The following is a 15,255-nucleotide window of genomic DNA, read 5'->3' as shown; positions in this document are numbered from 1 at the left end:
CCAAGTGGGACGGAACAGACTCTGTGATGAGTGAGCATGACAATCATGGTGCCAGCAATCACAGCTGTCACTTACCCAGTGCCCTCCATGCACGCCATTCTTTAAATGCCCATCTCTCTGGAGCACAGGTAAGTCTTTATTATTGCCATCACCCCCACAGCAAAAGCTGGAGCCGCTGTGTGTGCATGCTCATGGCCAGCCAGCCCCAGAAGCAAGGCTTGAAGCTGGGTGTCCCTGGTAGAAGTCCCATTGATTATATAGAACTTCCTGTGCTTTTGTGGAGTCAGAAACAACCTAAGGGTGGGGGTAAGAGAGTACCCCTGGGACTGAAGCAAAGTTGGCTTGTTCAGATCACCCTGGCTGCAGTCCAAGTGTGTTTTCTTGGGTTCTAAGAGCATGAGATGGAACAGCCTGCAAGCTGGAGATCCCTGGCAGACTCAGAGCCAGAAGCCAGGGCCTGCGGCCTGAAAGCTGATAGAAGAGCTGCATTTGAAGTCTTCCCTTAGAGTTCATGGAGAGGATTGAAGCTGGCCTCCATCGGGGCCAGCCCCGGGCAATGACATCACACCACCCCCTTTCTCTTTGGTGTTAGTGGTGTTTTCTGTCTGTGGGGGAGGGGAGAGGGGACACACAGCGCCCAGGTGAGCAGGAGACCAGGAAGAAGAAAAGCCATTCGGCACGAGTGAGTGAACATTAGGAACTCTTTCCTAAACATCTAGAAGGGCTGGAGAAACAGGGTAGGCAAAGGGATCCAGGGGTCAGTGGGTATGGGTGGGGTCCTTGGAGGGAGGGAGGCATCAGGTAAGGTCTATGGGGGGGGTGAAGGGGGTAGCTAGGATGCTATTTCCCTCACTGTCCTCTGGAACACAGGGAAGAAATGGGAAGGCAGCCCCAGGCATGGTTATCACCCTGGGGCTTAGGCCCTGTGCTGCTGGATCAGGGGCAGTAAAGGCAGTGTCTCTGCCCCCTCCCTCTCCCCTGGTGGTGCTGTGAGGGCTGGCATGGCCAGCTGACATTTCTGATGTGTTCCTGGCAGGATCTGAGTAGAGTGTCCTCCTGAGCCACTCAACGCAATTTTGACAACAATCCTGCCAGGCAGGATTCTAGTAGGGTACTTCCCTGGGGCCACAGAGGTAGAAACTGAGGCCCAGTGGCTCTCCAAGGGCCCACGTGGTAGACCTGAGCTTGCCCTTGACTAGCAGGGTGGAGGGCAGTCAGACAGGGACCCTGGCAGGGTGTCCCCCACCCAGGGGAAAGCCCCCACTGTTCTAGCCCTAGACATGTAAATTCACCTGACAGCCAGAAGGGTACAGCTTGGCACAGGGTCAGTGCCAGTCCCCTGGGATCTACAGAGAGTCCTTCCCAGCTACTCTGTCCTCACCATAGCCCAACACAGTCTAACCCAGAGCTTCCCAGTGCAAAGTTCATGGTGAAGGTCAGGGGGTCTTTGGGCATATTCCATCAACCTGCCCTGGGGGGGCCCCAGGAGAGTTGTTTAACCTCTCTAAACCTCTGCTTCTTCACCTGAACAGTGAGAATGTGACTAGTACCTTTTTAATAGGGCAGAAAGGCAGCATGAGAGATGGGAAGTTACAGCAAATGCAAGACAAAGGTGCCATCTCCTGCCCCCCCCGCCCCTCGTGTGAGGGTTCTAGATATGAGGTCTCAAGACAGTCAAAGGCACATTCCAAGCTACCTTCCTTGTTGTACTGTGGGGTGCAGAGAAGAGAACCAGTCCTGCAGGACTGACCCAAGAAGCAACCAGGAGTGGCTCCAGGTCCCTCTCTTTCCTCTCTCCTGATGGCAACTCACCTGGGAATAACTGAGGGCCGGAGAGGCCTCCAGACCTAGGTTGGGGTCGTCTTGGGTGCAGGGAGGTGAGCCTGGTGCCCCCAGCCCAACTGGGATTCTCGGACTGGCAACTATAGCCAGTGATTCCTAGACACTGTGATAATATCCTGTCCCCCAGGACAGGTGACTAGCCAAAGGGCAGGCAGTGCCCAGGTTGGGGGGGGGGTGGAAGGCCCCTTGAAGGAGGCGCTGCCCAGCCTTTACTGCAAATTAAAACAGCTTCCTCTTCTTCATAATTTTTTCTGACAAAACTGCCCATGAAACATTTAAATAACATCACAGAAAAGGTCAGGGAGGAGGAATTTTCACAGTCCCTGCGCAGGCAGCGTCAACTCCAACACCCTCTTGCAGCAAAGGTGGCTGGAACATGGAGCTGACCCCAGCTCTAGGCAAAGGAAGGCTGAGACAGGGGGAGGGCAATCTGGGGGGCTAGGACCTGGAGGTCAGGGTCAGGCTGGGGGCTCAGGTGGCTGGAAGCCAGGGGTGGAGGCTGGAGGCCAGGAGTGGGGCCAGGAAACAGGCCACCTGCCAGGAGCTCAGGCAGCACCTGGGGGAGGTGGGCAGGTGACCGTGGGGTGGAAGTTGCGTAGCGATGTGGCTGTATTCTTTACAGCAACGTGGGGAGATCTTCTTCTTCTTCTTCTTTTTTTAAAATGAGGAAATGAAATAAAAGCTGGGAGCACAGGGCAAAGGACGGGGATGGCAGACACAGTGCCCACCAGAACTTGCCACAGCGCCCCCAGCCCTTGCACCTTCAAGGTCCCAGCAACCTGGCACTGGGGGCTGGGAGAAAGGTAGCAGAGCTGGGTGGAGGAAGCCCGCAACCAGAGGCTGGCAGCATCTGGCAGCTCCAGAGGAGGCTAAGCTTGCTAAGATGCTCTGGGAGGATGCAGGGCCAGAGTGAGCAGGACCAGAGACAGGGCCAGGTGGGACCCCCACCATCCTGAGGGGCTCCTCTCAGCCTGCTGCCCAGGGCCAGCCCCTGGTTGGTGTCTCTGTTCACACTTCGACCTCACCCCTGCTCTGCAAATGTCCCCAGCCCTTCTCCCCATGATAAGAACGAGACTGTAAAGTAAGAACTCCAGGCAAGAGTCTCTTGATACCCACCAAGGCTGGACCCCAGCCGCACAGCCCTTAGCCTCCAGGGACCTTCCATCCCCTGCCAAACTTCTGAGGCTCAGGCTATTCAGATGGCCCTTCTCCTAACCCTCACTCAGTTCAGGGCTGTATGTGCTCCTGGAGTGCCTGTCACGCGCCCTCCGCTGGGCTCAGGGAAGGGGGAGGAGGGTCCCAGGCCCCAGGCAGCAGGTGATTGATATATTGCTGGGGCACCTTGGAGAAGGCTGGGGGACTCCCCCACCGCCCCCCGGCTGGGAAGCAGGGGGTGGAAAGAACAGACGCAGCCAACTCGCTGTTTACATCTGACGGCCTGACTAGCTAAACATCTGTTTGAAATATTAATAACTGTCAGGCGAGAAGGGCCTGGGGGCACAGCAGAGTGCCACGCCATCTGTCTGCAAGAGTAAACACACTTCCAAGTGGGGGGACCCAGTGTGGCAGGCAATGTCAGCTTGGAGCCAGAAGTGGAGGTAGCAAGGACTCTGCAGGCCTCCTGTGGACAAGGAGGGGGCTGTGGCGAGTTAAATTCCACAGAGATTTATTGAGCAACTTCTATACAAGCTCAGATTTCATCCAACTCAGATTTCATAATGCACTCTCCTTCCCTATTTTCGGCTTGACTCCTAACTCCTGACTTCCCCAACACCAGAATCGTGATGACTAATTGTAGAGTGGTGAAAAAAGTAGAGACTCAGTTCTGGGACATTGGCTGGACTACGGAAAGGGAAGTCCCTGCCCCCAACACACTAGGGTTGGTAAACTAGTTTTTTAAAAAACACAAAAACAAACAAACAAAACTACACCTGGATGTGCTCATGTTCCTCTCAGCTACTACAAAAAAGCAGGCAGGTGCTAGAGACCACTCCTGTTGAACTGAGCACCTGGATGAAGACATGCCTGAAATCCCTGAACCACTTCTTGATTTCTGTATCTTCCAAGCAAGAGCACTAACTAATATAAAAGGACACCAAGAGGGATCCAAGCCAAGCAAAGCTCAGGCTGCCTGAACACCTTCACGGACCTACAGTGCTCAATTAGGAAGGGTTGCCCTCCTCAGAAATGGCACCTGATCGGTAGATCATTAGAGTTGGGTCATCTGGCCAACCCAGAACCAGCCCCTGTCAGGTATAAGGAAGAAAAACCGAAGTGACCTGAGTCTAATCCCATCATCCTTTGGGCAGGTTCTCTCTCCACATTGCAGTTCCAGCCAGGGAGCCTCACCCTGGAGGGTCCAGTCACTTTCACACCCCAACAAACACCATCTCTAGGTACGTGGAGCACTCCTCCCCAACTGCTCTGCAGAGTATACCTCTGCCTGCCTGCCCAGATCTTCCCTGCTAGTTTGGTGGCTTGAGGACACACAGACTCACCAAGACTGTGAGCACCGAGGTCCCCACGGTGACGTTCTCGTACAGGCTGACGTTGTACAGTGGCTGGCTGAAGATGGGCCGATTGTCATTCTCGTTGATGAGGGTGATCTTCACCTTGGCGTAGCCCACATGGTCTAGCACGCTCTCATTGGCAAAGAGCTGGGGGAGCAGAGCAGGGGCTGGGTGAGGTGAGCTGGCCTCTCCTTTGTTCCCTCTGCCCTGCAAGACCTCCTTGCTCCTTGGCTGGTCCCAACGACAGCAGTGCCTGTTGAAGCCACTGCCAGGAACGTACTGTGAATGCCTCCATCATAGGTACATGGGGCCAGGGATGGCCACTGCTTCTGCTCTGGAGGGAGGGGCGGTGGGGGTAGGGCTGAAAGCTATCGGGGTGTGTGTGTGCGCATGTATGCATGTGTGTGCGTGCGCACGTGCGTGCATGTGCGTGCCAGTATTGGGGCTTAAACTCAGGCCTTGGGCACTGTCCCTTAGCCTTTTTACTCAAGGCTAGCACTCTACCACTTGAGTTACAGGTCTGTTTCCAGCTTTTTGGTAGAAAACTGGAGATAAGGAATCTCGTGAACTTTCTTGTCCTGGATGGCTTCAAACTGTGATCCTCAGCTCTCAGCCTCTGAGTAGCTAGGATTACAGGTTTGGCTGATGGAGGCTTTTGAGGGGGGCTTCTGAGGCTGTACTGAGCCTGGTGAGACTGCCCCCAACTCCCAGACATATGCTTGTCCTTCTGTCTCTCAGTGGTTTCTCTGGGAGGCAGGACTTGAAGGGTGGTGCTCTGCCCCTCTCCCTGTGTCCCCTGAACCCTCACAACCCGACAAGGGAGGGGTGCCGTGGGCAAGGCTCACATCAAAGTCGTAGCGGTCCACGGTCTCGTAGTCCAGGGGGATGGCCACGCGGATGCGGATGTCTGCTTTCCCTTGCACAGAGGTGGGGGAGATGATGAAATGGTGGGAATTGTTGCCCACCAGGTATACCTCAAACATGCTGTTCAGGCCCTGGGGTGAGGATGGAGAAGAAGCCAGTCAGGAAGTGTACAGCAAGCTAAGGCCCTGGGAGCAGTGTGGATGGAACGGCAGAGGACACTGGAGGGAGAGGCAGTGGGACTGCCTTGTGGGAGCATGGCACAGGAGGAGGACTGGAGGCTGGAGAAGACATGCCTGCCCCCTTGCCCAGGCCCTGGCTGGGCTGGAGAGATGCTGGCCTGGCCCCCAGTCCCCACCTCCTGCCAGTGCCTAGGCCTCAGGGGCACTCTTCTAGTTCTTTCTTCCACAATGTCCTTCCCATGCTTGGCTGTGCCCTTCCTTAGTTAGCCTCGGGAACTCCAGCTGGGGAGAGGGACCTGCCAGCACAACACCCGAGGGGACATAGGGGGAGAATGGGAGGAGTAGAAGGAGGGGATGCAACGAAGTGGGTTGGGACAGGATAACAGGACATGAACAGGGGGTAACATCTCTCCCTCTGGACACATCACTCAGGAAGAACATGGCTTTGCTTACATGTTATAGAAGACAGGTGGCAGAGCCCAGAAGGACAATGGATCCTGGCTCAGTCAGCATGGCCATGCTCCTACGAGCTCTGGGGCTCCCAGAGGGCTGCTTTGGGGCTGAGGATCCATCTCCCTCTTACTCAGTGATTCTGAGTGTTTTGCCTAGGCTACAGCCCAAGAAGCCCTCAGAGGCCACCTGACTCTAGCCACATAAAGCACAATTTGTGACAGTCCCTTGTTTCTGAGGACCCCAGCATGGCTGCTGATGCCTAGAGTCTAGCCTGCCTGAAAAGTGCTAGTTCCTTTTCTGTCCTGTGGGGAGATCACCCACAGATCCCCCCCTCTAAGAGGGTGGGACCTGGGGGGTGCCCAGTCAGGACCTTCCTCCTGGTCCTTGCTGTAAATGCCCAGTAATCCACCTGCCCAGTGCCTGGCTAAGGTGAACACTGCCTTTCTGCTGTGGAATACATAGCCACAACACAGGTGTGGGCTCTTCCTGGCTGTCTAGGGGAGGTTGGGGGTCGGGGAGATGGGGGAAGGGTCCCGTCTGGAAGCTATTTGTGGTGGGAGTGGGCAGCAGGGCTACCCAGACCTTGAAAGCTTTCACATGTGGGGCTCCTCCCACTTGCAGATGGAAGGAACTATGTTTCTCTGGGCCTGTCAGGCTGTGGGGATTTCAGTTCTCTCTGGTGTGGGGGTCCATCCTGTCAGATGGAGGGGATCAATTAAATGCCCGAAGGGACACTAATAGCCAAAGGCAGTGGAGTATGTTACCAACACCAGTGGCTCTCCCCCCCCCCCCGCCCCCAGAACCAGGAGGCCCAGGAGGGTGGGCGTCTGACCTGTGCCCTCATGGACCAAGAAATGCCCCCTGCTAGCCTCCTCTCCATGTTACCCAGCACTTCCCCACCCCCAGCCCAGAGGCTGGGCAAGGCTCACTTACCAAGGTCTGTCAGTGGGAGTCAGTCAGCCAGAGAAGATGAAGACAAGGAAGAGGGAGCCGGAGAGAAGGAGCCGGACAGATGTGGAGGAGAAAGGAAGCCGAGAGAAAAGGTGGTGAGCCCTGGGTCAGGATAGCAAGAGGGCCGAGGAGGACCCCAAAGCCTTGCCCTGCACTATGGGTCTTGGGATTAGAGGAGGGCTAAGCATGGGAGCAGGGGTAGGGTGGGTTCTCCTTACTCTCCCCCTCCCATTGGCACCAGTAGGAAGAGGGAGGGGAGGGGCTGGGTCACCACATTCTTCCTCCCAGAAGCCTGGATACAACCCAACAGGACTTTCATGTTTTCCTCTTTTCTTTTGCTTCCCCCTTCCCTTTCTTTCTTTTATTTTTACCAGTCCTGGGGCTTGAACTCAGGGCCTGGGCACTGTCCCTGAGCTTTTGTGCTCAAGGCTAGTGCTCTACCATGGAATCACAGCTCCATGTCTGGCTTTTTGTGGTTACTTAGAGATAAGACTCTCAAGGACTTGCCTGGGGCTGGCTTCAAACCATGATCCTCAGATTTCAGCCTCCCGAGTAGCTAGGATTACAGATGTGAGCCATAAGCACCATCTTTTTTTTCTTTTCTCCCTCTTGGTACTGGAATGTGAACTCAGGGCTTCACACTTACTAGGCAGGTGCTTTTCTACTTCAGACACACCTCCAGGCTTAGTTTGCTCTGGTATGTTTTGAGATAGGGTCTTGCTTTCTTTTGCCTGTGTTAGCCTGACCCTCAATCCTCTCATTTATGCCTCCTGCTATGGTTGTGGCAGCCCCAGCTTTCCTGGTTGAGATGGAGCCTCATGAACTTTATGGCCTCTTCCTAAAATCTTCTGACCTTAGCTTTCTAAGGAGATGGATATCTCTATAAGCACTAAATGCTCAGCTATGTGTTAATTTTCTTACCATTAAAAGTGTCAGAAATTTGATAAGCAGACACGGGAATAATCTTTCAATAGTTCAAATGTACAAAAGGTAAGCCAAGTGCTGGTGGCTCGTGCCTGCCATTCTAGCTATTCAGGAGGCTGAAATTGGGAGGATTATAGTTCTAGCCAGCCTGAGAAGAAAGTTCCTGAGACCTCTTCTCAACCAGTAGCTGGGTGCCGTGGTGTGTACCTGCCATCACAGCTAGGGTGAAAGTGAAACATATGTGGTTCATGGTCTAAGCCAGGTACCTGAGTAGGAAGTGAGACCCTATCTCAAAAACAACCAGAGCCTTGTGTGTTGCTGCCCTGAGAACCACCCCCACCCAAGCCCCAGGCTCACTTTCTGGGCAGTCCCCTCACATGCTCAGCCTGCTTGTACAACTAAACCGGAGGGCTGGCACGTGCTTGCCCATGGTGTGTGGCTGCCAGCCCTAGGGATGGAGGTGTGTGCCACTGATGTCCTGTTAGGTGAAGGGGTGCAAATTCCCTTAACCACACTCCTAACTAGGGGTTCTCTTAATCCAACAGCTCCCACTCAACAACCACAAGTCTGTGTGCCACAGTCACCAGACTTCAGCCTGGCCCAATGGCATCAATGCCAACCCAGCCCTCCTACAGAGAGGAAACAGAAGCCACCTGGTAACCATTCAAGATTTCCAGCTGCAAGGGCAGGATTCGCATGTGGGCCCATCCTGCCTTCTCTAGAACCTGCACACACATTTCTCCCACTGTGTGTGGGGGGGGTGGGGGGTCTGTCTCTGTAGCCTAGGCTGCCCTCAAACTCCATCTTCCCTCAGCGGCTTCCTGAGTGTTGGAATCTCAGGTGTGTGCTACCCTGCCTAGTCTGAGCTCTTAACCCTGGGCCTCCAGTCTTCCCATGGCAATGCCTTGTCCAGAACTGGTCCAGAGATCACTGCTCCCCTGTCCCCATGTCACAGGCAAGGGGCAAGCTCTGAGTTCTGAGAGGCAAGGCTGGGCCAGGGAGGGTGCCCTTGAACCACTGGGGGCCTGTTGTGGCAGAGTGGGAGGGAGGCGTGGGGGAGGCAGGAGGCTCTCTGGGAGCTGTGGAGGTGCGATTTTGTTGGAAAGGGAGATAAGGAGGACATCAAAAGGAGCCTCAGTGTGTGTTGGAGAGGAGGCTGCTGGATTAAATTCTCCTCCAGCTGGGAGAGACGATGAGAAGGCAGATTGGTGGCAGCCTCCGGTCTCTGAGCCGAGGCTGAGTGGCGGCAGGCTGGGGAGCCGCCGGCTGCTTGCAGGGAGACCTGGACCGGCTCAGCTTTATTTATTTATTGGGAGGGGGGGGTCACACATATGAAATCACTGCTGGATCCCCCACCATCCAGCCCAGATTGCTGCTGGTGGCTGCGTCCTGCTGGCCCCCCGCAGACGGCAGCCCCTTATCAGCCAGCTGCCAGAAAGGGCTGCCTCCCCCTCCCTAACCTTGCCCCTACCTGTCTGGGTCCTGGAGGTGGAGGACAACTTGGGGAGGCGTCCCCCCCTTGAGAGTCCCTCCTCAGCCCTGGAGGGGCCTTTTCTAGTCCTGGACACAGGTTAAGGCTGGCCTGATCTCTCTCTGAGCATGGCTGCCCTGGTTGCCACCCAATGGCTCTTCCCTCTGCAGATGACCAAAGGGAGGGAGGCCGGCCCCACCCTACAAGCTCCATGCCTGCATCAGAGGCGCCTCAGCCCCTGTCTCCTCAACCTTCTCTTCACCCACAACACACATGGTCCCGCTGTGTGGCAAAGGTGTCTGTAACCTGCCTGGCCTCTTCCCAGCATGCCCTGGGCAAGTCCCTTCCACTCCTGGCTCAGTTTCTTCATCTGTGAGAGGGGAGGTGAAAGGTCCTCCCATGCCTCGTGAACATGTGGACTGTGTTCTCCCACCTCCCTGAAGGTAGTAGGGTCTTGAATTTTCTTTCCTCTGCCCTTCAAATGCCAGAGACCTTCATTCCACTGAGACCTACAACATGCCCTCTGAGGTGACCTTAATTCCTCTCAACAGAAAGGACCAAACTCATGTGTGTTGGGGATTCATCTTGGCCTTAAGGGGAGAAGGGCGAGGAGAGCGCTCCTGAGACGCCGCCCTTCCCCCAGCCCTGGGGCAGTGTGGAAGTGAGCCACACCTATCTCCTTCTGCATCCAGAACCAGAAAGGGTAGCTTTGAGACCATCCCCCACCTTGCGCCAGCGAGCACATGTGCTCTCTTTTCGCGGGCTTTGCCCAGAGGGCGGTACTATGGGAAGTGACGTTAGCCCATGAGGGAGGTCCTTGGGAGCTGCTCTTGGATGGACAAGCTTGCCAGCCTATCGCCAGCTCATGCTCAATCCTCGTCATCACTACTATATTACTGTAAGCCCCTCCCGATTAAATCAGATTGCTCTCTGAAGCGTCTCCGAGATCTGTCTACGCCTGGCTTCCTTGGTGGGTAAGGAGGGAGGAAAAGAGGATCTCATTGGGCTGCATGCACTTTAGGCTTTCCTGTGTTCCTTTGCTCCACCTTAGCCACCCGCAGGTCGGGTGCCCAGGGAGAGGGTGAAAAGGGGAGCACTGATAAAGGAGTAAGCTTAGCATCCCCGCACCAGGGGAGGTAAATCTAGCCCGGCACATGTGAATTAGAGATGGCATACAGAAGGAAAGCAAGGATCAAGGATATCTTTACTTTTCCTTTTTTCAGAACTGGGATTTGAACTCACAGCCTTGTGTTTACTGAATAGGTGCTGTACCACTTGAGCCATACACACAGCCCTGTTCAGCTTTAGGTACTTCTCAGATAACTTTTGGGACACCATCCTTCTGTCTCTGCCCCCAGAGTAGCTGTGATTACAGGTACACACCACTGCACTTGGCCCCCCCAGGCCATCTTTAGGTTGAGGTAGTAGGGCTGCTGAACGCCGTGATCGAGACTTAGCGGGGTCCTTACGAGGTTCTTGGGGGAGCTCTGTGGGCTGGTGGGAGCCCTTCAGCCCAAGCTGGGAAGGGGGCCAGGGTCCTGGAGTACAGAGAAAGGACCCAAAGCCAGTGCTGCCCTTCTAGAAATGCTATCCAGACTCCAGCCTGCCAGAGAAGGGGCCCTGACCAAGGTCACAGAGGGGAAGCAGTGGAGGCTGGAACAGCGCTGTAAGTCACAGCTAGGCTCAGAATCAAGCCCAGCCTGGAACAGAATAAGTGCTCAATCAAGAAGAGCATGGTCATCGTTCTAGACGAATATGGGGTCCGGGACCCATTTCAAGACCCTGGCCAGGGATGAGAGGGGCGGGCAGCAGAGACTTGAGGCTGGGATATGGGCAGGGGCAAAGGGACGACCACCCGACCTGGGCAGGGACTGAGATCTCCTTCCCCTCCCCCAGTAGGCTGATCCATGCTATCGAGTGGTAGAAAATCGAAGTCCACGAAGATGTATTCTGTATCACCCATTTGTCCATCCTTTCGCTTAATTAACCTCAATCAGACAGCAAAGCAGTCCTTAGCAGGCAGGAGGTTTGCCTCCCCTCACCTGCCCTTCAAAGCCAGTGGCTTCTCCCTCCTGCCCCTGCCTTCCTAGGCCTCTGCCCTTGGTCCACTGAACCCAAGCCTCCCTGAGTCCTGAGGTCACTAGGAGGACCCTGTGAAGGTCACTGTCTCTGTTCCCAGCTCTACCTGAGGCTCCAGTGAAACCTGCTGTGCACGGTTGGCAGCCCGGTGCTGTTGTCCCTCTCTCCTGCATTCCAGGCTCCCATCTCTGCCTTGGGAGTAGTCAACACTCGGGCTGCACAGGGCACCCTCAGATATCCTTCCCTCCTCCCTGGTTTGGGCTTGAGCAGCTCAGGTCTGAGGGCAGGAACTTGTCTTCTCTGGAGCTGTCACCCTTGCTGGGCCACTAGGGGAGGCCCTTGTCTCCTGCCTCGATGTCCCAACCTGCAACATGGGAAGCACACCCTTAGCCATGTGCAGGCACAGTGACAGGATGACTGTCCAGGTAGTTGTCTCTCTAGATGAGGAAACTATTAGTGCCTTCATCCTGGACGTTTCAGCCTCCTACAGGAGGTAAACCGTTCCCGTGGTGCCAGGAGCCCATGGCTTACTCCTTAACTACTAAGGAGGCTGAGATCTGAGGACTGTGATTTAAAGCACGCTGGGCAGGAAAGTCTGTGATGAGACTTTTATCTTCAATTAACCATCAAAAAGCTGGAAGTGGAATTTTGGCTCAAGTGGTAGAACAACAGCCTTGAACAAAAAAGCTCAGGGACAATGCTCAGGCCTCAAGTTCAAGCTCCAATACTGGCGCGCGGGCACACACACACACACACACACACACACACACACACACACACACGAGTTCCTGCTGTTATAAGCCCCCCAGTGCATGGAACAGTGGCCCCTCGGCCCCTCCTCTCTCCTTCCATACTTCCCTACATTCCCCCTTCCATATTCTCTTCAGTACTTCACCCTCTTTACCTTCCTCCCCACTCCCAAGTTATCTGTTGAATTCCACGCACGCCTGCACAGACGGGATCAATCCGAGGCTGCCTTGCCTTCAGCTTATCTCTGCTCCAAATGATTGATTTTCCCTCTTTAAGAGTAATTTGCTGGCGAATTCCGTGTACTGCAAAAAAACCCCCTGTGAAATCTAATTCAATCCGATTGGCAGCTGGCACTCCAGGGGTCAAATGCAAGGGGACGATGGGTCTCACCCTGGATGTGTGGATTCTCCCTGGGTAGGAGAGGGGTGCAGGCAGCAGGTGCTTCTCACTGGCATATGCATGCCAGCTCCCTTCAGAGGAGGTACCGGCAGAGCCGGCCCCAGCTCTTCTGGGAAATGAATTATCATGTGCACTGGACACTTAACACGAAGGCAAATGAGAGACAGGTGTTTCTGAATTCATTTTTTCCTCATTTGTAACCCATGACCCCAGTGCGTTGTGGGAGTCCTATACTTCCAAAGCCTAGTTACACCTGACCATCTGTCCATCTCCTTCTGTCCCTGTTCTCTCTACCTTTCTATTCCTGGGTACAGAGTCCCACCTCCTTTGTGACCTCACTGTCCTAGGGGGATTACTGTTAAAAACAAAGAGGAAGATCCCACTGCCAGAGGCGTCCCATTGCTGGGACTCCAACCCCCACCCCCATCCTCACCCACTACACCAAAGCTGCTGCATCACCCCCTGCCTTTCCTGCAGTCCACACATTCAAGCATGTTTGACTCATGACCTGGTCCCTGCCCCGGGTGCTCTCAACCACTGCCTTCGGTCCCTATTCTCATTCTCCACGCATCCAAATGAACCAACCGAAAAGCATAGCTCTGAGGATCTCACTCACCCTCAAGAACCATCAGTGGTTCCCAGATTCCTGCTGAATTAGGCTCACACTCCTGGTGACATTTAAAGCCACCCAGCCTACTTTTCTGGCTGTTTTAGAGGGTGTGCTACAATAGTTGATTTATAACAGTGTCAAGTGGGTTGGTGCTGTTTACTCTTTTAGAAGTTTCCTCTGGTGCCGATGCCTCATTTCCATGTTTGATGCTAGAGAGATCTTCAATACTTCAAACTGCGTGTGCACATGCGTATGTGTGTGTGTGTGTGTGTGAGAGAGAGAGAGAGAGAGAGAGGTTGAGAGCGTGAACACGTGTGCATTCTCCCACGCCAGTCCTGAGCATGAACTCAGGGTCTAGGCTCTGCCCCTAATGTTTTGTGCTTAAAGCTAGCATTCTAGCATTTGAACCACTTCTGGCTTTTGGGTGGTTAATTAGACATTAGTCCCATGGACTTTCTTATCTGGCTTCAAACAGAGATCTTCAGATCTCAGCTCCCTGAGTAATTAGGATTACAGGTATGAGTCACTGGCACCTGGCTCATACCCTACTTTTTTAAAGTTAGCATGCAGGAAAAAAAAGTCAATATTTGGGAAATCTTCTGAGAATCTTAGCATGCGCAGATTTCTCCATACCCACCCCTACTGCCAGGACACAAAGCTGTTGCACCACCCCAAAACTGCTCTGTCTTGCAGCCACTCCCTCAACCCCTGGCCACCACTGGCCTGGCTCTCTCTGCTCCTGGCTTTTTGAGAACTTTCTGGAGTGACACAGTGAATAGCATTTGGGACCGGCTTCCTTCACTCAGCTTAATGCCCTTGAGATCCATCTGGCTGTCACCTCATCCTGGCAGCGTCTGAAGCGCAGTCCCACCGCCAGCCCTCCCTAAAGCCCAGGGAGACTGGAGGCAGAAAGGGGCCAAGTGGAAAAAAATAAAGAAAAAAAGCCAGCTAGTTGCTGCTCAGTGAAAGCTGATGGACAGGTTTGGGCATCTCCTAATGAGGCCAATTAAAACCGAAAACAGCAAAGTAAACACAGACGGAAATGCTAATTAGTGTCCATTGATAGGAGCCCTTCTTAGCCCTGCCTCTCTCCCCACCCACCAATCACGGCACTCAAAGCTGCCTTTTAATCTTGGTTCAGCCTCCTCTCCCCGACCCAGGGCAGCTGCTGCTTCCCTTCTGCCTTCTCCCCACTCCTCAGGGCCACACACTCACCCTTCTCTCAGCTGGGAATACTTTCCTACTGAACATCCTTACTTCACAGGTCTCCATCAACCTATCAAAGATCCTTACCGGTGGACCTCCTCCCCTCCCTGGACCCCCCAACCTCCTCACACAGCTTGCCTTTTCTCCACCTGCCCCAGTGTGTTTCTTTAGTTTCTCCCCATGGAGTAATCATTTTTTCAAGATGGGCAGGTTCAACCACTAAGAAACAGGAAGTTTCTTAGGGAAGACCCATGCATACTTCTTAAGTGAAATTTTAATTCATAATAATATGTTATAATATATAGCAATGATATATAGCTACATATATAATGTCAATTTTATGTGTACATATATCACTATCTATTACATTACATAAGTATATTATATTTATGTAATATATTAATTATATCACTAATTATATATTAATTATAATTATATAATCATAATTATATAGATATATCTATCTATTACAATATACTGTATTTTATATACTATACATTAAGTCATATGTGATATGATAGAGTATGTACTGTATAGAAATATGCAACATAAAGGGCAAAAGGCTGGCTTTACTGTGTTCACTGAAGGGCAGGTTTTTGACAAATACCAGTTAGGTAGTGAGGGAATGAACAAATCCTTCCTCCCCTCCATGAGAGGCTACAGGGCACCTCTCTTCTTCCTGCCCCAGGTCCGTGGGTGCCGCTGTCCTGCCTGCCCAGCTAGCTTTCGAAGGCCTCTTGGGATCTCTCCTGGAAGCCTTTCTCACCTAGCTGTGCTCAGGGGCAAGGAGCGGAGCTATCTTCTGCTTGGGAAGTGGGGACCCATGCTTAGCACCCTTGCCCCATGACACAAACATGTGATGCCCTTTTTCATTAATTTCTTTCTAATAGACAGAGAGAAACTGCATCCTGGAATGGGGCCAGGCTGTCTGACCTAAGCCTTTGTGAATGAATCACAAAGCTGTGACAGTTAGCTTGCCCATTGCTGGGCAGTGTCTTGACCCCCTGCCCTGGTTCT

General features: G+C 53.5%; 1 protein-coding gene across 4 annotated transcripts in view; it reads right to left on the bottom strand.

Moving 5' to 3' along the window:
• Cdh23 (cadherin related 23) overlaps window positions 1-15,255 on the bottom strand; it is a 360,605-nt gene that overhangs the window by 153,442 nt on the left and 191,908 nt on the right. For all 4 annotated transcript variants that reach the window (XM_048338969.1, XM_048338966.1, XM_048338967.1 and 1 more), the window contains exons 12-13: window positions 5,198-5,347; window positions 4,341-4,499 (exon numbers count right to left, since the gene is read on the bottom strand). In XM_048338969.1, the coding sequence (XP_048194926.1) occupies window positions 4,341-4,499; window positions 5,198-5,347 (309 nt within the window). The remainder of the gene's footprint in view (window positions 1-4,340; window positions 4,500-5,197; window positions 5,348-15,255) is intronic.

This window comes from Perognathus longimembris, chromosome 2 (assembly GCF_023159225.1).
Source record: "Perognathus longimembris pacificus isolate PPM17 chromosome 2, ASM2315922v1, whole genome shotgun sequence".
NCBI lineage: Eukaryota > Metazoa > Chordata > Mammalia > Rodentia > Heteromyidae > Perognathus > Perognathus longimembris.
Note: the sequence above shows the minus strand (reverse complement) of the source record. Positions and strands in the feature narration are given on the sequence as shown.